Here is a 24,255-nt window from a genome sequence, read left to right as displayed (position 1 = left end):
TTATCCTATTTGGTTTTTTTTTTTTAATTTTTATTTATTTATGATAGTCACAGAGAGAGAGAGAGAGAGAGAGAGGCAGAGACACAGGCAGAGGGAGAAGCAGGCTCCATGCAGGGAGCCCGATGCGGGACTCGATACCAGAAATCCAGGATCATGCCCTGAACCGACGGCAGACGCTCAACTGCTGAGCCACCCAGGCATCCCACCACAAACATAATAATTCTTTAACATCAGAAACTTTGAAGGCCAGAAGACAGTGGGCCAATATATTCAAAGTGCTAAAAGAGAAAAACTTCATCAACCAAGAATCCTATATCCAGCAAAGCTGTCCTTCAAATGGGAGGAATAAGTTAAGAGAGTCCCAGATAAACAAAAGCTGAAGGAGTTTGTGACCCCTAGGATCTACTCTGAAAGAAATGCTCAAGGGGGAAAAAAAAAAAAAAAAGAAATGCTCAAGAGTCTTGCAAGTTGAAATAAAAGGACACCAGACAATAACTCAAAGCTATATGGAAAAATAAGGATCTTAATAAAGAGATTTTGGTACATGGACAATTTTGGTTACAACAGTTACAATGGTTTTTAACTATACTTTTTGCTTTCTATATGATTTAAGAGATGAATACATTTAAAGAAAGCAAATAGTTATTAGTATAAAAGCTAGTGTTACTGTAACTTTGGTTTGTAACTCCAAATTTTGGTGTTTTTTTAACATAATTTAAGAGACTAATACATTTAAAAAATTATTAGTTTATGTTTTGGGTCACATTTTTATAACAATGCAATTTCATAATATTGGCAACAAAAAGGGATGGGGATGGAGCTATAAAGGAACAGGTTTCCATTTTTTTTTTTTTAAGATTTTATTTATTTATTCATGAGAGTACACAGAGAGAGAGAGAGGCGGAGACACAGGCAGAGGGAGAAGCAGGCTCCATGCAGGGAGCCTGATGTGGGACTCGATCCTGGGACTCCAGGATCGCGCCCCAGGCCGAAGACAGGCGCTAAACCACTGAGCCACCCAGGGATCCCCCAGGTTTCCATTTTGATGTGAATACCATATTCTGTTAATTATTGCAGCTTTATACTATGCCTTTGTATCTGGTAGGATACACCCTCCTCCTTACTGTACTTTTTCAGGTTATTTCCACATATCTGTTAGGTCACACATTTTTAGAAGGTCCTTTAATTTTACTCCACTATATAATTAATCATATTCAGTAGGAGAGTGAATTTTACTTATATAACTACCAGAAGACCAACGTATTTCTAAGCTCATGGGAGACACCTCACTAAAATCCACTTCTCTTATTTATTTTTATTTTTTTAAAGATTTTATTAATTTATTCATGAGAGACACAGAGAGGCAGAGACATAGGCAGAGGGAGAAGCAGGCTCCATGCAGGGAGCCCGACGCGGGACTCAATCCCGGGACTCTAAGATCACACCCTGGGCCCAAAGGCAGGCACTAAACCGCTGAGCCACCCAAGCATCCCCCACTTCTTCTTTTAAAGTTTATTTATGGGGATCCCTGGGTGGCGCAGCGGTTTAGCGCCTGCCTTTGGCCCAGGGCGCGATCCTGGAGACCCGGGATCGAATCTCACGTCGGGCTCCCGGTGCATGGAGCCTGCTTCTCCCTCTGCCTGTGTCTCTGCCTCTCTCTCTCTGTGTGTGTGTGACTATAATAAATAAATAAAAATTAAAAAAAATAAAAAATAAAGTTTATTTATGTAAGTAATCTCAGCACCCAATGTGGGGCTCAAACTCAGGACCCTGAGTTCAAGAGTTGTGTTCTCTTCTGACTGATCCAGCCTGGTGCCACTGAAACCCACTTCTAATAGCAACACATACAACAGTACAATTAGCATTCATAAAAAGGCCAAAGGTAGTGTACTTGAAAAAAAACTGAAATATGATCTAGAAATTTCTAATAATCCAATTTTCCAAGGTAACATTTCACTCAATAGTGAACCAACATTAACCATCTACTATGTGTCTGGAACTGTTTACATATTTATTCTCTGCTTCTGCATACTGAGGAAAAGTAAAGGACTCAGTATACTCCAAAAACTCAGCACCAAACCCAAAGAACAGATGTGAGGATGGGAACTAAGTTCATAAAGGATATATGACCATCAGTTTTAACCTAAAGTTAGCTCTTGGTGGGACACCTGGGTGGCTCGGTGGTTGAGCATCTGCCTTTGGCTTGAGGCATGATCCTGGGGTCCTTGGATCGAGTCCCGCATCAGGCTCCCCACAGGAAGCCTGCTTCTCCCTCTGCCTGTGTTTCTGCCTCTCTTTGTCTCTCATGAATAAATAAATATTTAAAAATCTAAAAAATAAAGTTAGCTCTTGGCTCACCTCCACAATCCTTATACTTTGCTCAGGGCACTCTTTAACTACAATCTCAGGGAAAGCTATGTTTTACTGTAAGTATACAAATATGTTTGCTCCAGTATGATCTTGGGTAGGTCATGGAACCCTGGCACCTAACCGTTGCTAGTTGTAAACATTATCTACCAACATTATTATTGTTAATGTTGGCCAGTATTACAGTCACTGGCCAGCTATTAGAGTCTATTCTACTAGCATTGTAGACAAAATATTACAAATCATATCAGTGGGAGTTTATGTAGGGTTGTAGCCTTTATGAATACTAACAGATAATGCTGTAATATCACAACTCACTATTTATCATGATATGTCTGCTATCAGTCCTTATATTTTTATGTATATTGGCTTTGTCTCACCAATTAAAGGTTTTTGAGAGGAGGGACTAAATATATCATAAGTCTCTGTATTCTCCAAGTTTCTTAAAGTTTTATTTATAAAGTAATTTGGTTTTCCTCTGGTTACAGTGACAAGCAACTGTTTTTTGCTTCAAAATGGTCAAATAGATTTGTACCTTCCTACTTTATTTGTATGGGGTAAAATTCTGTGGTGCTATTAAGAATAGTATGAATATGACCATCCTCAACAGGAATGATTCAGTTTTCACAAACAAAAGACCTATTATTTATTCGCTAAGAATAAAATGTTAACTGGCTCGTACTGCACAAGAGCACACAGCTTCCAAGAATAGGTTTTTATTCATATGTGAAGGCTCAAATTTGAGAGCGATGAAGGTATCAATCCTCTAAAAACCAGGCTAGACACCTGGTTCTATGCATTGTACCTGGTGTATGCATCTGGCCAGTAGTCAGTAGAGGCTAAATTAGAAAAAAAGGTTGTGATCTTCATCTTATCACAATTTCATTCCTCTAACGCACTAATGATGTGAGATATACAACGTGAAATATACAGAAATGATGTTCACCCTAAAGAGTTTAAAATATCTTGGGCTTTTATTCCTGCCTATATTATCATTATGTAAGTTAATTCTCGCTGGAATGGGAATATGGCAATCCTGGTCCAGAGGAGGTCAGTATTTCTGTTGTAAAATACAAATGAATGGTGCCGGTTTATATTAGAGGTGGTAGCAGCAGCTGCTTATTTGTCAAACTTTAAACAGAAATTGAAGCCCCTAGAGGTGGCAGTTCCTTTCCCAATAACTGAAACACAGAAATATCTCTTACACAGCTAAAACCTAAATGGTATTAAAAGTAAACATTTTATTATATAACAAGAGTTAAAGTTTTCAAAAATCTGAATCAACAAAACCAAAAGCCATTCTGGAAACATTGAGAAAGTTTACAACAAAAGCTACCTTTCACTTTTCAGAAATCTGAACTAAAAACAAATTGTTAAATGTGCTACAAACAGGACCAGTGGTTCTGTCTATTGTGGCAGCTGAACAAAGCATGAGCTACAGAATCACTGCCCTGATGGTGACTGAAGTAGATGAGGAGAGACAGGAGCTCACAAGCAGGATGCTCAAACTCTGGCCAGGAGTCCACCTATGATCCAATTCCCATCAATCTGACAAGTCACTCTGATCCAGCACGATTATCCTGTGTGTGTATATTTAAACAACAACAAAAAAAGGAGTACATGTTGGTGTACATGTTTTTTAAAGATAACAAACAGCAGTTTCTTTATATTCAACTGAATTCAAGGGAAAGGGATTTTGATCTTTATAGTCAAAGGAGATAATAGTGTATCACAGAAACGCACAGTGACTGCAAAAAAATTGATAGGAGCATCTTGTCCTCCCTCTGTCTAAAACTGCTCTTGTGCTAACTCTATTGACTACTTCATCAAAATTAGAATGAATTTCACCTTATATTTTAAATAACTTTAAACATTAACATAAAAAATTGAGTCATCATTTCAATAACTTTATCAATAACTTTATCATTACTGTTTGTTTAGATGCTGGTAAATGTTTAAAGCCTGTTCATGTGGTCTACTGACAGTGAACTCTGACCTACAAGCATACGCCAACTCATTACCTGGATGGTTCAGACCAACCCAGTCGCTTCCAAAAACAGGGTTTTAGTTCCTCTTGATGAAATATAGAAAGAAGAAAACACAACTGGATTACTTTCTGGGTAAAAGGGTACCAGTATTTAGAAGTCACATTAGTGATCTCTCTCTAGTTTAGGATAGACTGTTTTACCAACAGTTTTCTTATACAGAGAGAGACTCTTTCTAAAATCACATTTAATAGGCTTCCCCTCCTAACATTCTACAGCTCCCAGTCACAGCAATGGACACTAATGATGCTAATTCACAAAGTCCCTGCATTATGTTCTCAGTGAATTCAACACTAGCTAAATGTTCACACATTCTGGGCCCTGTGCCAATCAGGGTCCCAGAAGAAATCAAATGCACTTCCCTTTAACACAGTGGCTACTTACATAGGTATAGTTAAGGGAGTTAAGGAAGCCAACAAAGGATGGCAAGGCATCAAGTGACTAGCAGCAGTGGGAAGCCATTATCACTCCTAAGTCTAAAGGGACTGGGGTGGCAGTAGCGTAGAACAGTTACTGGAACCCAGTAAGAGCTGTGCTTCTGGAGGTATACCACTACTATGCAGAGATGAGGTGTTGAAGCATGCAGGCAGGGGAAATATTACTCCAACTACTCTTCTGCCTTCTTTTCACTGACAAATGGAAAGACTGCCGGCCAGGAAGCCCAAGAGATACAGTCCACAAAGCATAATACAGGGCAAAGAAAATAGCAGAATGAGAATGAACCAGGGAAGAAATGCAAGGGATACCAGATATTCTGAAAGAGCTAATATTTCTAACTTTCTAAGTAGGGGGAATTTAAATATAGGGGGTATCTTTTGTGAATGATGCCTAAAGCTCTGTCGAAATAGTTTTGAAATAAGATTACACCTTTCACATTACTTGTAGACTCTACTTAAATTCCAAAGTTTAGGATTTCTTATCAGATTCTACAGCCTCTGTGTGAGCTAAATTTGGAACTCTTTTGAAGACACTAGACAATTAGAAGCAAAATATCTTTCCAGACAGTGTGCAAGATGATGAAGCTGGCCAAAGGCTTGCTTTGCAAATAGAACTGGATGTTTTTACAGGGTTTTTTTTTAAGATTTTATTTATTCAGGAGAGACACAGAGAGAGAGGCAGAGGGAGAAGCAGGCTCCATGTAGGGAGCCCAACGTGGGACTCGATCCTGGGTCTCCAGGATCAGGCCCTGGGCTGAAGGCAGCGCTAAACCGCTGAGCCACTCAGGCGTCCCTTTTTTTTTTTTTTTTTAAATATTTTATTTATTTATTCATGAGAGAGAGAGAGAGAGAGAGAGAGAAGCAGAGACACAGGCAGAGGGAGAAGCAGGCTCCATGCAGGGAGCCCGACATGGGACTTGATCCCAGGTCTCCAGGATCAGGCCCTGGGCCGAAGGCAGGGGCTAAACCGCTGAGCCACCCAGGCTGCCCTTTTTACAGTTTTGTGATGAAGACATGATTGGCAATTAACAGAAAACCTGGACTGAGCTACAGGAGAAAAGCATAGAAGGATTATGTATGGTATCTGGGAAATAATTCTAAATAACTCTGATGCTCATCACAGTCCAAGGACTCCAGGCTACATTATAAACAATCATTCATTCATACCTTCTTCAGAAGTTCCTAAAAAGCTGTCTGACTTCCCTCTCTCTGATTTGATCTTTTCTTCCCCTTTTCTCTTCTTTTCACCAGCTTCTTGATCCTTGATATTTGCCTCCCTTCAATGAAAATGATTTTGAGCAAATCAAACCATATGCGCAATGGCCAGGAGAACAGGACTGCTCCAAAAGAATCATAATAGGTAGCACTAATAGCCAGGCATTGGCTTGTGTGCTACAATGTGCATTAACTCATTTAATCCTTATTACAACCATATGAGGTAGTTACCTTTACCATTACCATCCCCACTAAGTGATAAGGAAACTGAAGCACAGAGAGGTTAAGTTATAGGCCTTGTAAATCCTAGAATTGGGATCTGACCCAAGCAGTCTGTCTCAGACTCTGCTCTCAACCTTCAGGCTATATTATCCACCCTTGCCAACAAAGCATTTCACTTATGTTCTAATTGGTGTCCTTTTTATAACCACCACTTATTTTATTACCTTATTTTATTTCCTGAAACTCTCTCTGAAGTACCTCTAATTGAAGTATCTAATGATTTAAGACCATGTTTGCCAAACTGGTAAGCAGAAAGCATCTCCCCCACTAAACTGTAAGCTCCTTAAGGGAAGAAACATCCTATCCCTTGTTTTTCCAGCATAGCACTTGGCTCACGGTCAGCGCTCAACAGATTCTGGCTCAACCAATTTGACACTGTTTAGAGATTTTTCTTGTTTTCATTTGCTAAATATTCAAAACAAAATATGTAAAACAAGAGAGAAAATAAAGCCAGCTAGAGCAAAAACAACTTTTTTCCTCCTAACCTCTCATCATTAATAGAATCATAGGCTCTAGAATTAAAGGAAGCCTTCAGGGTCTCTTCCACCTCCAACCAAATGCCCAGGCCCAGTGATGTCTAGCCTGTGCTTGAGTGGGAGGAATTATTAGTCAAGTAAGCATAAAGACAGCTATTTTCTCTATCAGATAGCTATGGCTCTTAGAAAGCATGTGCTTTACTGAATAAAAATACCTAGCTCTATGGTTTCTAGTTACCCGCTTTGTTCTTTGGGGCAGAAGAAAGTAAGCAGACTCTCTTCACTTTACAATATATCAGGTATTTGAATGCAGCTATCAAATTCTCCACCCCATCTGTGCTTTTCGGGCTGAGCCTCTCCAGCTCTTTCAGCTGTTCTCATAAGACAGGGTTTCCAGACCTCTGATTGTTCTATGGCCACCCTCTTCTGTTTGTCAACACCTCTTTAAAAATATGGCACCCATTAAGACACCTCACACTGTCCTAGGAGTCCTCTCTCTAGTGTGAGACTCACCTTGCCCTGAACAATACGTCTCTGTTCAGCATTAATGCTGCATTGACCTTTTTATTAGCAACTGCATCAGACTGAGACCTCATGGAGTTGCTATTTATGCCCTCTTCAAGAAAAATTTCTTAAATTCTTAGCATGCCTCAAAATGCATACTAAATGCTAAGCATCTAAGAATAAGACATACTTCCTCCCTTCAACAAAACTACAGTAAGGAGGAGCTTCCAATCAAAAATTCTCCATTAGGTCAGATCCCTCCCATTCTACACATCTAAATGTTTACTTTCATCTTTTAGAGGACTCTAACATTTCTACCTGTCAAGACCATTTGAATCCACAGTCTATCACCTATCACATTAGCATTCATTCTTAGATTTGTGTTATCTAAAAATTTGATAAGCATGCCTTTCCTGATTTAGTTCTAATGGCTAATGAAAATGTTGAAGGTGACAGGGCCAAGGTACAGCAATCTTAGAGGCCTCTCTGTATACTGATATCAATCTGCTAATCAATATCTTGACCACTGTTGGTGGTTGGAGAAGAGAGGCAGACAGAAGTTAAGGCTGGCTTAACAACAGCAATTAAATGACATCACCAGACACTCATTCTTCAAGAAGTTGAGGTGTTTTTTAAATCTGAAATCTAGCCCTCCCTCCTGAAAAAGAAGAAAATGATCCCCCGATGGGAGAACAATAACCTTGTAGAGCCTGTGGGGAGATCTTGTAGCTCCTTGCTGTCCTCAGGTGGCTGTAGCCATCTTTCTAGGTCCTCATCGAGAGTAGAGTGAGCTCTGTCCAAGGGCAAGCAAAGAGAATTGAGACAATTTTTGTCCCATGACAAGAAGGCACAGTATTTGGAGTCAGAAAGGCCCTTCAAACTCGTGCTTTCACTATACACATGAGAAAATGAGAGCTCGGTGAGATCATATCTAGAGTAGCAGAGGTCACCTAGATCTGATTTAAATGCACATCAAAACTCTTCTTTAGCTCCTTGACAAGAAGCCTCAGCACCCATGAGAATAGCTACCTCCCAAAATTCAATGCTAGACTCCATCTCAATTCTAGGTCATTAAGTCAATTTCCAACTGAGGCTAGAACTATACACTCATTCCTTCAACTTTTTTGGATGAAGAACTGCCTCTGAGGCTAAGGGATGCAGAGAATGTTTTTAGAAAGCCTGAAAAGTCTCACTGTGGGCATCTATCTGTGCCCCTCACAGCCAGCCCTTTTGGAAAACAGTAATAATAGCTCACTTTTGATCACAAACAAAGTACTTTATACACCCAAATTCAACTTGGCCTCCTTGAGCTAAGCTTCTTTTGCTTGAATAATGGTGTACATTTTTCCTGAAGGTGTTTTGGGGAAATGGAAGGGCTGGAGTTACATCATACATTATAGAAAAAAGATTTCTAAAACTTTAAAAAGTAGTTATCTTCCTCTCCCTTTGCCTCTTTGTCTTTTCTGTCTCCCCAGGACCTTCCTTGCAGGTCCCAGGGCCCCAGTCTCCTCATCCCCTTCCCAAACCTTCCTTTCCAGGTCTCTTTCTTTTCCTTCTTCATAGAAAATAATTTAGCACTTGAAGAGTGTGACAGAAAGTGGATTCACTACCTAAAAGTTATGCATAGCACTCTTCTCCCTTGCCCTCCTCTTCTACAGCAGGTAAAAACCTACAAACTCAACTTCTGGTCTCCCTTGCAACTGAGGGTGGTCATGCATCACATTTGGCCAGTGAGATATAAGTGGGAATTGGTGGGGAAATTTCTGGGAAAGTTTCTGCTTTCCAGATAAAAAGGGGCAGAGTCCGAATACTCCTTTGCCCCACCCTTTTATTTCTGCCTGGTGTGTGGATAGCAAGCCATCTTGCAACCAGGAGCTGATAATTCTGGAAATAAAGGCCAACATATTAAATAAGGTGGCAAAGTAGGAATATCCAAAGAGTCTAAGTCCCTGGTCGCATCACTGAGTTGCTACACCAGGCATGCCCTGCCAACCAGTGGACTGCCTCTTGATGTGTGAGACAAATTCATCTAAGTACAATAGGGGAGTTTTCTATCGTTATGCAGCTGAAAGAATTCTGCAGGCTACCCTAAGGATCCACAGGACTGGGATTAGGATAAAGTAAGTGGTACAAGGGCAGATGCAGGTCCTCTTTCTCCTCAAAATTTAGAGATTTTGTTCATTGTGGATTTTTTGGCATCAATTTTCATTTTTTAAAATATTGCATTAAAATAATTTATCTTAGGATGCCTGAGTGGCTCAGTGGTTGAGCATCTGCCTTTGGCTCAGGGTGTGATCCCGGAGTCCCGGGATCGAGTCCTGCATCGGGCTTCCTGCATGGAGCCTGCTTCTCCTTCTGCCTATGTCTCTGCCTCTCTGTCTCTCTCATGAATAAATAAATAAAATCTTTACCAAAAAAATTTATCTTGACTCCTGTGTTTTTTGGTGCCTCCTTCAATTTTGTGCCCAAGGAGTGTGTGCATCTCATTCACCTCATACCAGTCCTGGCCCCGAATGACAGTTAGGACAAGGCAAGAGAAGTCAGAAGATACAGGAGGTGAGCTGAAGTGGTTTATCTTATAGCACAAGTCAAAGGAGAGTTCTGAGTCAGGAAGAGAATTGGGTTTCTTGAGGCAAACTTGCATTTTTAGACTCAACTGTCTGGATGATTGCCCCCATTTTTTTAAATTTGGCTACAAATATCTAAAAATTCTCTTCCAAGGCCTTTAATTGAAACATTTTTAAAAGAAGCTGAAACCTATGTTTGCCTCACAAAATGAAGTAAAAACAAACAAAAACAAAAAACTTAGGAAAAATATCCTATTAAAAATGGGCAAAGGACTTGAATAGTTATTTCTCTAAAGAAAATATACAAACGGCCATAGACATATGAAAAGGCGCTCAACATCACTTATCACTGGGGAAATGCAAGTTAAAACCTCAATGAGATATTACCTCATATTCATTCTTTTAGAGTGGCTACTATAAAAAAAAAAAAAAAAAAAAAAACAGAAAATACCAAGTATTGGCAAGGATATAAAGAAACTGGAGCCTGTGTGCACTGTTGGTAGGAATGTAAAATGGTGCAGCTGCTGTGGAAAACAGTATGGTATTTCCTCAAAAAATTAAAAATAGATTTACCATGTGATCCAGCAATACCACTTCAGGGTACATATCCAAAATAATTTAAAGCAAGATGTCCAGAAGAGATATTTGTATAGAAGCATTATTCACAATAGGAAAAAGGTGGAGTCAACTTAGTGTCTACCACAAAATGAATGAATTGATAAACAAAATGTCACACACACAGGCATGAGCTGGAATTCAGTCTTAAAAAAGAAGGAAATTCTGACATGTTCCATGGATGAACCTCAAGGATATTATGCTAAGTGAAATAAACCAATTACAAAAAGAAAAATACTGTATGACTTCACTTATATGAGGTAACAAGAGGAGTCAAACTCATAGAAACAGAAAGTAGAATAGTGGTTGCTAGGAACTGAGGAAAGGGGGGAATGGGCAGTTGGGGTTTTTCTAATTTTTTTTAAAGATTTTATTTATTTATTAATGAGAGAGAGAGAGAGAGAGAGAGCGTGGCAGAGGGAGAAGCAGGCTCCATGCAGGGAGCCTGACGTGAGACTCTTATCTTGGGTCTCCAGGATCAGGCCCTGGGCTGAAGGCAGCACTAAACCGCTGAGCCACCTGGGCTGCCCATGGGCAGTTGGTTTTTAATGAATATAGAACTTCAGTTTTGTAAGATGAAAAAGTCAGGAGATTGATTGTACAATAATTGAATATACTTAACACTACGGAACTGTACACTGGAAAATTTTATGTTATTATGTATCTTATCACAATTACAATTAAAAAATCTTTTAGGAATAGGGGCTGTTAGGATAATATGAAGAGAGACCTTTTTCCCATCTATTTTGTCAATATCAGAAGAGAAACTAATACAAACTAATACAGTATATTAAATACTTTTAGAAGTCTAGCTTTTTTTTTTTTTTTTTTTTTTTTTTTTGAAGTCTAGCTTTTTTATGTTACCTTTCTGTGTCCTCTCCTAGATCCTGAGTTTCTCTGGTCCAAAGCATACTACTATCTTCTTTTTTACTGTTAGCTTCTTGGTCTTCTAAATGCCTTTCATCTAAAAACAGTTGAAAGCCTTAACTTTATTAGAACAACATCAAAAAACAATTGAGAAAGCCTGCCTTAAAATGGAGTGCAAAAATTAACACTAATCAGTAGTCCCTGAAGTATGCATTGTACTACTTCTTCCCAGGAGAGCCAGGGATCAGGTGGCAGTCTCAGGGTTCTTGCATTCACAGCAGCTGCTTGTGGGGTCTTGGGAGCTCTCTGGTGCCAGGTGACAGGAAACCTGACCTGTGCCAAGACTCAAGAGAGACAGAGGAAGCAAAGGAAAGAAAGGGCACATAAAAGAGAAAGCAGGAGACCCTTGAAACAAATTGTACAGGTTTACTTTGGGGGATTACCCTGTTCTCACTTGTTAGAATTTCTAGGTTGGAGCCCCAAGGAAGGAATTTGGGTGGGGAAGGGTAGTACCCTTTAATGTATACCAGGCATTTCATAATGCTATCTCATTTCATCCTGCCAGCAGTCCTATGAAGGGAAGGTCTATTCAATATCTTACAATGTACCAGGCACTGTACACAGAGCTACTGCATACATCAGGAGTTAGGAATTATCCCCATTTTACAGATGAGGATGACTGAGGCTCAGAGACATTAAACAATACAAAAGTGGCAACTGAGGTGGAATTGGGCCTGACTTTAAGGTCCATAGTCCCCTAAATATACCAATGTGCTGCCAAGGACAGTGTTACAGCAAGGACCTGATGAAAAAGATCTGGGTAGTTGGCTTACCATTTGCAGTGATGCCCAGATGACTTGCTGTGTTCTCCCCCAACATTGTGGATGTGGCCTGCTGCTTCAAGTGCTCTGTCACAATAACACAAAAGCAAAAGGCAACTTACTCTTCCTTTACATGTCACACCATTCTCTAGGGCAGTGGTTCTCAAAGAGTAGCCCTTGGATCAGCAACCTCAGTATACTCAGTTATACTCAGATATGCAAATTCTCAGGCCTCATCCCAGACTTATTGAGTCAGAAACTCTGGGGGGAGGGTCCAGCACTCATATTTTACAAGCTCTCCAGGTGACTCTGACAGCTGATAAAGTTTTGAGAACCCTTGGTCCTATGGCGCCAATTCAATCCCCTCCAACTCTAAAAATAAAAATAAAAATGATAACAATGATAGGTCACATTTGCAGAGCCCTAAGTGGCAGGTACTGTTTTTAACTTACACACATTCATTCAAGATTCATGTTTGCAATCTTCACAACAACCTTATAAGATTGATCATATGATTGCCTTTCCTGTTTAGCAGATGAAGAAATGAAGGTAAAGAAAGGTTGAGGACCTTGCCTGGAATCCCACAGAGTCAGATGCAGAACTGGGATTTGAACTCGGGTGGTCCAGCTCTAAGATCTATGCTCTTCCTCTTTATTTTATACTCTCTCAAAAAGTGTGGAATAACATCAAAACAACCTCCAATTTTCCCCATCTCTGTGGTCCATATTTCGTATTTTTTTACCTAGTTTATAAAAAGGCAGAAGCCAAAGAATATCTATAATTTCCAGGTCTTAAAGAATTGACCAAGGGACTAAGACAAGCATCTGCTAAAACCCGCATACTGCTTTGCATTTGTTAGCTGCACAGTATGCTTCAAGTGCTCCCCACAGCAGAGCAGGGAGACAACTGGAAGGCAACGCACACAGGGACCCAGGGTTCCTTGGTGCAGTCCTGCTGTGCACAGGCACAGGGCTCCCTCCTCCTGCAGGCCAGGAAGCAAGCCCTTCCTAGTAGCTCCTGGGCATCATGAGGCCCTATATATTTCAAATAATTTGAAATTTAAAAATCCATTTTTATCCTTGTTAAAAGTAGTCCCTTGTTGATCTCAAAGTATCACCTATATCCTAGGGTTCTAAAGAATCTTTCCCTTTAGGCCCTTTTCAGAAGCCTAGACCTTTGGATGTGGGCCCTCCAAAACAGTAGGTGTCAGCACCAGGTCACTCCCTAAAACTCTCTTGAGGTAGAACAACAGAATGACAACATACAGGAATTATGTGGCAGTGCCCATTATTAGGAGAAACTACCCAAGTGCCATCTCACTTTTGTCTTTCTAGGAAACTACTGACCCATGTCAAAGTACAGACATCACCTAGAAACTTGGTCCAGATAATTCCCATAAGTAAAATGAGGGAGGGTTTCTGCAGTGTGCTGGGATACAGCTGTGCCAGGAGGCTGGAGCCCAGGAGGAAGACTGCTAACAAATGGGGGATCCATATGGTGACAGAGAGACAAGACAGCAGGATCTGGAGGAAGTGTATCACTAAGGTCAAACTTCAAAGGAGCCTACAAATACTGCCTTACATCATGACCAAGGAACAAATGACCCTAAGAATTTACCTGAGCTGGATATGTGTGGGTGACCTCTACTCTCATAAGCAGCAGTTCTCTTGCCGATACTAAGAAGTGCAACTGGAGAGGAGGAATTTGTAAAGACTCCCTGGGGAGTTTTAGAGAAGGAGAGCCAGTTTCAGGATGGGAGCCCTAAGAGTTTAAACCAACAACCCTGTGCCACTGGGGGAGAGGTGTGATGAGGTAAAAAGGACCTATGAGTAAAGAAAAAGAAACTAGGAAGGTTCTGGCAGCTCTGACTGGCTCCACCCTAGTCCTTCAGTCCAACATACAGGGGCTCAGGGTTGTAATAGCTCCATTGAGTCAGATCACATAAATCTTCATTTACCTCCCTCTTCCTGAGGAGACATTAAACGTCAGAGACCCTGAAAACCAGTTGGTGCGTCTCAGGAAATTCTCTAGAGGCCCATACCAAGAACTGATGGAATGATCTGATAAGATGCGTCCTCTCAGGGTAAGGGACTGGTCAGCAGAGAAGAAGAGAACAAGAAGTACAATCAGGTCTTTCCTGGATAAGGGAAACTACCTGGCCCAATGCTTCCATTTACTTCCAGCATTGGCTCTGCTGGGCAGGGCCAGCCAATGCAGCTACAACTAAAACTGAGCTGGTATAGCTGGGTCTCTGCCTGAAATAGAAAATTCTGGTCTCATTAGGTCATGTGCCACTGACATCTCTGCCCCTGGGAAAGTGATTTGTCCATGACGCCAACACCTTTAAAACGTCCTGCTAATGGCTAAAGTGAAACTACAGGATGTCTTGACCTCAGAAGCCAGACTTTAGGCCCCCAAGATGTGGCTGGTTTGGTTCAAAAAGGAAGTGAAATTTTCCTTTAATAAAAAAATTTCATCATAATAAACCACTCAAATGTTGTTATTTATCTTAGAATCATTACCATAGACCCTTTAAGTAACAAAACGACAACAGGGCAGCCCGGGTGGCTCAGCGGTTGAGCGTCTGCCTTCAGCCCAGGGCCTGATCCTGTAGACCCGGGATTGAGTCCCGCATTGGGCTCCCTGCATGGAGCCTGCTTCTCCCTCTGCCTGTGTCTCTGCCTCTCTCTCTGTGTCTCTCATGAATAAATAAATTCTTAAAAAAAAAAAAAAAAGACAACAGACATAAGCTTATTATCCTGGCCAGGTTTCAGTAATAGCATGAGGCCCATTTTATTAGAAAGCTGCTCCTTCCTGATTATGTACATTCATTCAGACCTTCTGAGGGCCTTCTGTACTAGCGCTTACACCTGAGACAAAGAACCATACTGTGGTCAGTAACCATAACTATCAAGGCCATGGAGTGCATTCAGTGTTGAACATCCCTTACCAATCTCGTCAAGCAGCTCCTGAGATGGTGGTGGTAGCTCATCAATGTGACGCTGTGAAATGGCTTCTACTAGTGCTTAAAAAAGATAAAGGGGGAAATGACTTAACACCTTACTGGCCCTGAAATGGATTTTTGCGGCTTCCACATGGGACTTGACTTGGGACTTCTCAACAATAAAACAAACTAAGGCAGGGAGACAGCCTCTCACATTAGCAGTCCTAGTTGAGACGTCCTAACATGTGAATGGTTTTACTCCCCGTTTTACTCTGAACCCTTTGCTACTTTGCCCCTTACCTCAGTGCTGCTTGATCCGTGTCCCTCCCTCCCCAAGAAGATTGGGGTAGGTGAGGTACAAATTCTTACTAAGAGGCTGGGAGCCCAATCTGGACCCGGGCTCCTGGAGGGATACAGAGGCTCCGAACCAGTCAAAATGAAAACAAACAAACCATAAAGTGGAAGGTCTTTCTCTATATAGATTCTCAGGCCAGGGAAATCCAGAAGCAACCATTCTTTGGACCTTCCCCTAAGTGCTCAGTTATAACACCAACCAAAACCCCTCAGCATAATTCATAAAATCTAAGAACTGCACCAAAACATAAGGCATTAAGATTAATATAGCAAAGGCAATATGCCTCAAGAGCTGTTAATATTCTCACACCCTTTGATTTGAAAACCATCTCCTAAGAATCTATCCTAAGAAAGGGATCAGAGCTACAGATAAAGATTCTTATACCAAAAAAAAAAAAAATTCTTATACCAAGAGCAAAAATTAGAAAACAATATAAATTTTCAACATAAGCAACATGGTTAAGCAACATATGTAGAATGGAGTATTATGAAGCCATTACATCTATTTACAATAACTTCCACTAAGAAGAAATCCTCAAAATATAGCATCAAAGAAAAAAAAAAAAGGCCAGAGCTGACACACAGTTATGATCTCAACTATGTTAAAAATATATACATTTTTGTATATTTCTAGAAATATGAAAGAGAGAGGTGCCTGGCTGGTTTAGTCGGTAGAGCATGCAACTCTTAATCTCAGGGTCATGAGTCTGAGCTCCACATTGGGCAGAGTTTACTTTAAAAAAATGAAAAAGATACATACCAAAATAGTACAAGAAGTTAAAAACTGGTGGTGGAATTAAAGGGTAGTTTTTTAAAAAGCTCTTTTTAATTTTCCAAGTTTAATGAGTATGTTTCACTTTTATAATTAGAGGGAAAACAGCATTTTTGTTTGAATCTAATGTAGCATCAAACTTGGCTATTATTTTTTTTTAAGATTTTATTTATTTACTTGAGAGAGAATGAGGGGGTGGGGGTGGTGGGCAAAGGAAGAGACAGAGAGAGAACCAGACTACCTGCTGAGCAGGAAACCCTATGCAGAACTCCATCCCGGACTCCAAGATCATGACCTGAGTCAAAGGCAGACACTTAACCGACTGAGCCACCCAGGCACCCCAGCTTACTATTATTTTGTATTTTGGTTGTATTTTGATATTAGACACAGAGTACCTTTAGGCAAGCTCCTCTGGGTGGCATGGGATGATGTGTCAGGTAACTTAGCAATGCTGGAGGAACTGGCCCCAGTAAATGCAGACCATCTTTTCTACAAGTAATACATAAACATGGTAATTAACACATGTTTTGAGCTCAAAAAGCCCATGCAGTTCAATCATTTCCAAGAGTAAGCCTGTATTTCACTTATGGAAGAGGCCACTTGTTTTGTTGATTGAGGTAAACTCATTCAAATGTCCTCTCCTCTGCAATCCCTTCTCACTCCTCTGCCTCTGCAGTCCCCAGTACTTACTTCTGTGTTGGATCACACCAGCCTCTCTCACTAGATGGGTAGATCCTCTGGGGCAGGGTCTAGGTCTATGTTATTCCTATTTGGATGCCTGGAAGAGGGCCTAGCAGGCTACCTGGCACTTAGAACCTGCCCAATTAACAGATGGTTGAATAAAGCATCTTTATCTCCCTACTTCAAGTAGACCTTCTATAAGTCATATGCCCAAGGAAGATGACAGTTGATTTTTAAGTGAGGGCCAAAGCAAGTAATCAATTTGCCTATAAAATGGTCAACATATTTTTTTTTTGAAAGGTCAACAGATTTTTAATGAGGAGTGTCAAGTAAGCAATTTGTAGTTTTCTTGAAGAGACTATACTATATGAAATATGAGGGAGAGAGGAGAGAAAAAAAGGAGGACAGCAGGGGGAGAAAAAAGAGGAGAGGAGAAGGTAATATGCAAATATGTGTTTTTATCATAGACTATTAGTTCAGGAGTTCAGAGAAGGTGGAGATCCATCAAAACTCTCATGGATTGAAGCAGAGGAGGCATCAAAAAGGAAGCAGAACTCAAGCCTCCTCTAGTAAGCAAATTATGTGTAGACTAAAAGTACAGTGCAGGCGAAGGTAGCATTATAAGCTGTGGTAGTTTGGCTCTTTAAAGAAACTGCCAGACATTGATTGGGTGGGGGGGAGCAGGCATAAAAACCCAAGATCTATCCTACAATATACAGACTCATAGAGACACACCAGGGAGGCCTAGGGAAGATCTAACTTATTTTTTGCTTTCTTTAGAAAATGGATTTGGAGAAATCTTGGCACTTGGGATCCCCAAGGTTTTGGGGCTGACTCCAATAGTATGGAAAGCGGGGTTGATATACTTACAAGACTGGTCAATTTTGAAGGGATAGTTTCAGAGGAAGTAAGAAAGGAATCTAGGCTCTTTGCTTTCTCTCGAACAGTTGTAAATCTATCAGACGAAGTTTGAACAGATTCCTGACTGTTCCAGCATGAGGTAGACCCTGTTTTAATCTGAAATGTGATATTTTCAAGGCAGTCTTTATACCCACTGGCAGGTGAAGAACTTGACCCTGTTGCAGAAAAGAGGGCAATTAGTGTCCAAATTCTTTACGTTATTTAAAAACAAAAACACAGAACTCTGTCTATACCAAGAATTCTCCAAATTGTTAATAACCAAAATAACCGCTGATATGAGACATAGCTCCTCAATATAAAAAAAATGATAGTCTCTAAACTTGGCCATCAAAATAAAAGGAAATTATTTGAACCACAAATATACGAGAACTAAGGACACCAGAGAGAGGCTATTTGATGCTGGCTGTTGGGGTTGCAGGACTGAAAACTATGTATCCTTAAGCACAATAGGTTTTAAGTTACAAACTAGAAAATCCAACATATTTGCACTAAATTCAGTAGCGCTAGAGTATAAAGTAGTTTGTATTTGTGTGTCTCTACCACCAAAGTCAAAAATCTACCTATAGCTGCTTAATAACCACCACCACCAACAACCCCTACTTGGCCCCTCATGGGATTATCTTCATCAGCTCTGGTGCTAAAGAGACAACTCTGTACTATGAAGAAACACCTGCCAGTCTGTTCTCACGGTCTGATTTCCCAAAAGTCAATGGGATAGGAACTGTTCTCTCCAAACACTCCTCCCTGTAGTGATTACCTGGGCTGAGCGGAGTGCTGACACTGGTAGGTGCATGGTTTACTTTGGGTGTTTTACATGAGACTTTCTTAAAAGAACTATCTTGTTCACAGGAGATACTAGACAGGTCTTGAATGTCTGTCAGTGATCTAAGAAATTAAAAACACAAAGTAATTAGGAGATGTCTAGAAAAATCAAACAATATATTCCTGATGGGTGCTTTTAAAGGATGTTCTTGACAACAATCTTTATTTGGCAGTAGGCCAGAATTAAAGACTATCTTAGAATATTTTACGTATCTTAAAGAGAATATTAGAGAATATCCTAAAAAAAGAGATACTAACTTGAAACACAGCAGCTAAAAATAACTATTTCCATGGATGAAAGTATATTTATGTGGAAAACAGATCTCATCTACTTCAAGTTTACACTTATTAATATCATCATCATTACCACTATATTTCCTTGATTACAAGATGCTATTAATTTAGATCACATCATCATAACAGCTTTTTGGTGAAAGAAGAAACAGGCTCACTTTAAATGTATACATAAAAATGGGAAGAAATTATTCTCTTACAAATAAGGAAATACTATTCTCCTAAAACCAAGACTTTACACAACATCCTCAGGCAACCCTTTGGTGGCCCTACATGTCTTTGTCTTTCAGCTCCTTTGGTGATTCCTTTAATGTCTCCTCTTGTTCACCTTCAGTACTGTAAGAGAGAAAGTGAAAAAATTACATGAATCCCCTGTTAGCAGAGTGCACTAATCTAGTACAAGAGACCGGGTAATCAGCCCAGTGTGAGAAGCAGCAGGAAGGGTACTTCCTGAAGCTCAGAAATGTAAAGTAAGGGGATGCTTGGGTGGCTCAGTGGCTAAGCATCTGCCTTTGGCTCAGATCATGATCCCTGGGATTCAGTCCTACATTGGGCTCCCTGCGGAGAGCCTGCTTCTCCCTCTGCCTGTTTCTACCTTGCTCTCTGTGTCTCTCATGAATAATTTATTTTTTTTTAAGATTTTTATTTATTCATGAGAGACTCAGAGAGAGAGGCAGAGACACAGGCAGAGGGAGAAGCAGGCTCCATGCAGGAAGCCCGATGTGGGACTCGATCCCAGGTCTCCAGGATCATACCCTGGGCTGAAGGCAGCACTAAACCACTGGGCCACCAGGGCTGCCCTCTCATGAATAATTTTTTTAAAAAATGGAGAGTAGGGATCCCTGGGTGGCGCAGCGGTTTGGCGCCTGCCTTTGGCCCAGGGCGCGATCCTGGAGACCCGGGATCGAATCCCACGTCGGGCTCCCGGTGCATGGAGCCTGCTTCTCCCTCTGCCTGTGTCTCTGCCCCTCTCTCTCTCTCTGTGTGACTATCATAAATAAATGAAAAAAAAAATTAAAAAAAAAAAATGGAGAGTAGGTTCTGGTCCTGGCTCTGCTAATGACTAGCCACGTATTCTCAGGCATGTCTGGGCCTGGCTCTGGGCCTCAGATTCTTTTCCAGAGATTGAATAAATACCCTCTAAGGGTCAGCCCATCTGAAATCAGCCGGTGATACTATATGACAGTGAGCAAGTTCCTGAGGAAATCAACAGAGCACAGGAAATCTGCCGGAGATGGAGGCTGGGGCAAAGGGCAGAGCCATGGGGCTTTACTACCTGTGAGACAGCTTCCTGCATGGATAATCAGGCAAGGCCAAGAGAGACTTATGCCAAAAAATGAGCAGAAAAGAATACTGAAAACAAACTTGACCTGTTTATATTCTAACCACTATCTAGGATTCAATTTCAATATCTGTTAAATACAAACTACAAGCCAGATCCTATGCTAAATTCTTCCATATGTTTTCATGTTTTTAAGCTTTACAACAATCCTATGAGACCAACGGTACAAAAGGAAGAGCATGGATTTTAGATAGAGTTGTAACTTTATTAATTCTGTTCACTAGAGTATTTGTTTCTCTTCTAAGCATACAGTAGGAGAGCATTTTTTTTTTGGCTCTCCTGGTTTATATAAATGGTTGCATGACTTGTTTTAACTAGTGAAATATAAATGAAAGTGATGTGAGTCACTTTTGGGCAGAAACCTTAAGGACAGTCCACAATTCATGCTCCCTTTTTCCTGCCTCAGCAACCAAGTACAAGGATGGAGTCTCCCTCAGCCTGGCTCTTGGACAGAAGGTAATATAGCACAGAACACTTCTAGCGAACCAACGATGGACATGGAGTCTGAGCAAAAAAAATAATAAATTTTTGCTGTTTTAAGCCACTAAAATCTGGAAGTTGTTATACAGCATAGCCTAGGCTATCCTGACTGACACAGCCACTTACTAACTGCAGCCTTAGAAAAAAATGCTTAACAAAAACAGACACATAGATCAATGGAACAGAATAGAGAACCCAGAAGTGGACCCTGAACTTTATGGTCAACTAATATTCGATAAAGGAGGAAAGACTATCCCCTGGAAGAAAGACAGTCTCTTCTATAAATGGTGCTGGGAAAATTGGACATCCACATGCAGAAGAATGAAACTAGACCACTCTCTTTCACCATATACAAAGATAAACTCAAAATGGATGAAAGATCTAAATGTGAGACAAGATTCCATCAAATTCTAGAGGAGAACACAGGCAACACCCTTTTTGAACTCGGCTACAGTAACTTCTTGCAAGATACATCCACGAAGGCAAAAGAAACAAAAGCAAAAATGAACCATTGGGACTTCATCAAGATAAGAAGCTTTTGCACAGCAAAGGATACAGTCAACAAAACTAAAAGACAACCTACAGAATGGGAGAAGATATTTGCAAATGACGTATCAGATAAAGGGCTAGTTTCCAAGATCTATAAAGAACTTATTAACCTCAACACCAAAGAAACAAACAATCCAATCATGAAATGGGCAAAAGACATGAAGAGAAATCTCACAGAGGAAGACATAGACATGGCCAACACGCACATGAAAAAATGCTGCGCATCACTTGCCATCAGGGAAATACAAATCAAAACCACAATGAGATACCACCTCACACCAGTGAGAATGGGGAGAATTAACAAGGCAGGAAACCACAAATGTTGGAGAGGATGCAGAGAAAAGGGAACCCTCTTACACTGTTGGTGGGAATGTGAACTGGTGCAGCCACTCTGGAGGCTCCACCTCTGTGTGGAGGTTCCTCAAAGAGTTGAAAATAGACCTGCCCTACCACCCAGCAATTGCACTGTTGGGGATTTACCCCAAAGATACAGAGGCAATGAAACGCCAGGACACCTGCACCCCAATGTTTATAGCAGCAATGTCCACAATAGCCAAACTGTGGAAGGAGCCTTGGTGTCCATTGAAAGATGAATGGATAAAGAAGATGTGGTTTATGTATACAATGGAATATTACTCAGCCATTAGAAACGACAAATACCCACCATTTGCTTCAACGTGGATGGAACTGGAGGGTATTATGCTGAATGAAGTAAGTCAATCGGAGAAGGACAAACATTATATGTTCTCATTCATTTGGGGAATATAAATAATAGTGAAAGGGAATATAAGGGAAGGGAGAAGAAATGTGTGGGAAATATCAGAAAGGGAGACAGAACATAAAGACTCCTAACTCTGGGAAACGAACTAGGGGTGGTAGAAGGGGAGGAGGGCGGGGGGGTGGGGGTGAATGGGTGACGGGCATTGAGGGGGGCACTTGACGGGATGAGCACTGGGTGTTATTCTGTATGTTGGTAAATTGAACACCAATAAAAAATAAATTTATTTAAAAAAATGCTTAAACTGTCTGAACTTCACTTGCCTTATTCGCAAGATGGAGATAACAGTATATACCTCAGAGGACTGTTACGTGAATTAAATCTGAGAAAACTGAGTACCTGGTATATGGTAGCTGTTCAGGAAATAGTAGCTATAATTATTATAGATAAAGAAGCTGAGGCCTAGAAAGAGGGAAAGTAAATTGAATGTTATTGTACCAGGCACTTTACATTATAGGGTTTTTTTTAAAGATTGATTGATTGATTTGAGAGAAAGGGAGAGAGAGTGCAAGCAAGTACACAGAGGAAGAGGGAAAAGGAGAAACACTCCCCTCTGATCTTGGGGCCCAAAGAAGCAGGGCTCAATTCCAGGACCCTGAGATCATGACCTGACCCGAAGGCAGACTCTTAACCAAGTGAGCCACCCAGGCACCCCTACTACTAGTTTTTTAAATCAGACTTTTTATTTTGAAGTCACTGCATATTCACATCAAGTTTAAAGAAACATACTTTACCCATGTTTCTCTGAATGGTAACATCTTACAAATCTTTTTTTTTTTTTTAAGATTTTATTTATTTATTCTTGAGAGACAGAGAGAGAGGCAGAGACACAGGCAGAGAAAGAAGCAGGCTCCATGCGGGGAGCCTGATGTGGGACTTGATCCCGGGACTCTAGGATCACGCCCTGGGCTGAAGGCAGGCACTCAACCGCTAAATCACCCAGGCGTCCCACATCTTGCAAATCTATAGAACAATATCACAACCAAGATATCAACATTGATACAGTCAAGATACAAAACATTTCCACCACCACAGGGATCCCTCATGCTGCCCTTTTATAGGCATATCTACTTCTCTCCTACTGCGTACCTCTTCCTTATCCCCTGGAAATCACTCATTTGTTCTTAATTTCTATAATTTCATAATTTTAAGAATGTTATATAAATGAAATCATATAGTAAATAACTGGGGGATTGCTCATTCCACCCAGCACAATTCTCTGGAGATTTATCCAGGTTGTTGCATGTATCAATAATAGTGCATTCTTTTTCATTGCTGAGAAGTATTGCACAGTATGGATGTACCAGTCTGTTAAATCACTGACTCGTTTGATGACATTTGGGTTTCCAATTTCTGGTTATTACAAATAAAGTTGCAAAACTAAAATAAATAAATAAAGTTGCTATAAACATTCATGTATTTGGGTTTTTTTTTTTTTTAAAGATTTATTTATTTATTTATTTGAGAGAGAGTGAGAGAAAGCTTGAGCACAAGCAGGAGAGGCAAAGGGACAGGGAGAGAGAATTCCCAGCAGACTCCAAGCTGAGCGTGGAGCCTGACCAGGGACTCGATCTCAAGATCCTCACAACCTGAGTGGAAAGCAAGAGTCAGATGCTCAATCAACTGCACCACCTAGGTGCCCCTATATATGTGGTTTATATGAACATTTCTCTGCATTAAATGCCAGGAGTTATGTTATTACTTTCAATTTCTATGTCAGCACTCTCTGTAAGTATTCTTGTTCCTGGAATCTTACAAATGGAGAAACAGAAGAGAGGGGTTGAGAAACCTGACCAAGGTTACAGAGATGGAAAGGCAGAGTCAAGATCTGAATACAGATAATGACTCCTTTTCACAATCCTTCACAATCTTGCTGAACAAATCCTAAGAAAGCTATGCTGCCCAAAGCTCATTTTTATGACATGGTAGCTAAGACATTTGAGGACAAGCAATATATAAATATAGGATATTATCATCATTTAACATTACTTCTGTGAGGCTGAAACTACAAATAAAATACTAGCACATACCTTTGTATAGGTTGGAATTGAGACCTAGTCAAAATCTCAGCATTCCTTCCAAGGTTTTTTCTCATTTGGAAATTTTCTTCACCTTAAACAAT

At 40.5% G+C, this 24,255-nt stretch overlaps 1 protein-coding gene across 20 annotated transcripts in view; it reads right to left on the bottom strand.

The window, feature by feature from the left end:
- Window positions 1–3,588: 3,588 nt before the first annotated feature.
- TEX14 (testis expressed 14, intercellular bridge forming factor) overlaps window positions 3,589–24,255 on the bottom strand; it is a 108,295-nt gene continuing 87,628 nt past the window's right edge. For 9 of the 20 annotated variants that reach the window (XM_072779782.1, XM_072779780.1, XM_072779786.1 and 6 more), the window contains 12 exons: window positions 24,164–24,245; window positions 19,258–19,320; window positions 18,626–18,753; window positions 17,818–18,023; window positions 16,662–16,755; window positions 15,147–15,221; window positions 12,209–12,283; window positions 11,373–11,472; window positions 8,027–8,119; window positions 6,017–6,126; window positions 4,389–4,440; window positions 3,589–3,947 (listed from right to left, as the gene is read on the bottom strand). In XM_072779782.1, coding sequence (XP_072635883.1) covers window positions 3,911–3,947; window positions 4,389–4,440; window positions 6,017–6,126; window positions 8,027–8,119; window positions 11,373–11,472; window positions 12,209–12,283; window positions 15,147–15,221; window positions 16,662–16,755; window positions 17,818–18,023; window positions 18,626–18,753; window positions 19,258–19,320; window positions 24,164–24,245 — 1,115 coding nt within the window. In that variant the 3' untranslated portion in view covers window positions 3,589–3,910. The other 11 variants (XM_072779785.1, XM_072779784.1, XM_072779788.1 and 8 more) reach the window with 11 other exon arrangements.

Source organism: Canis lupus, chromosome 16 (genome assembly GCF_048164855.1).
Source record: "Canis lupus baileyi chromosome 16, mCanLup2.hap1, whole genome shotgun sequence".
Lineage (NCBI taxonomy): Eukaryota > Metazoa > Chordata > Mammalia > Carnivora > Canidae > Canis > Canis lupus.
This window is presented reverse-complemented; position numbering and strand designations above follow the sequence as displayed.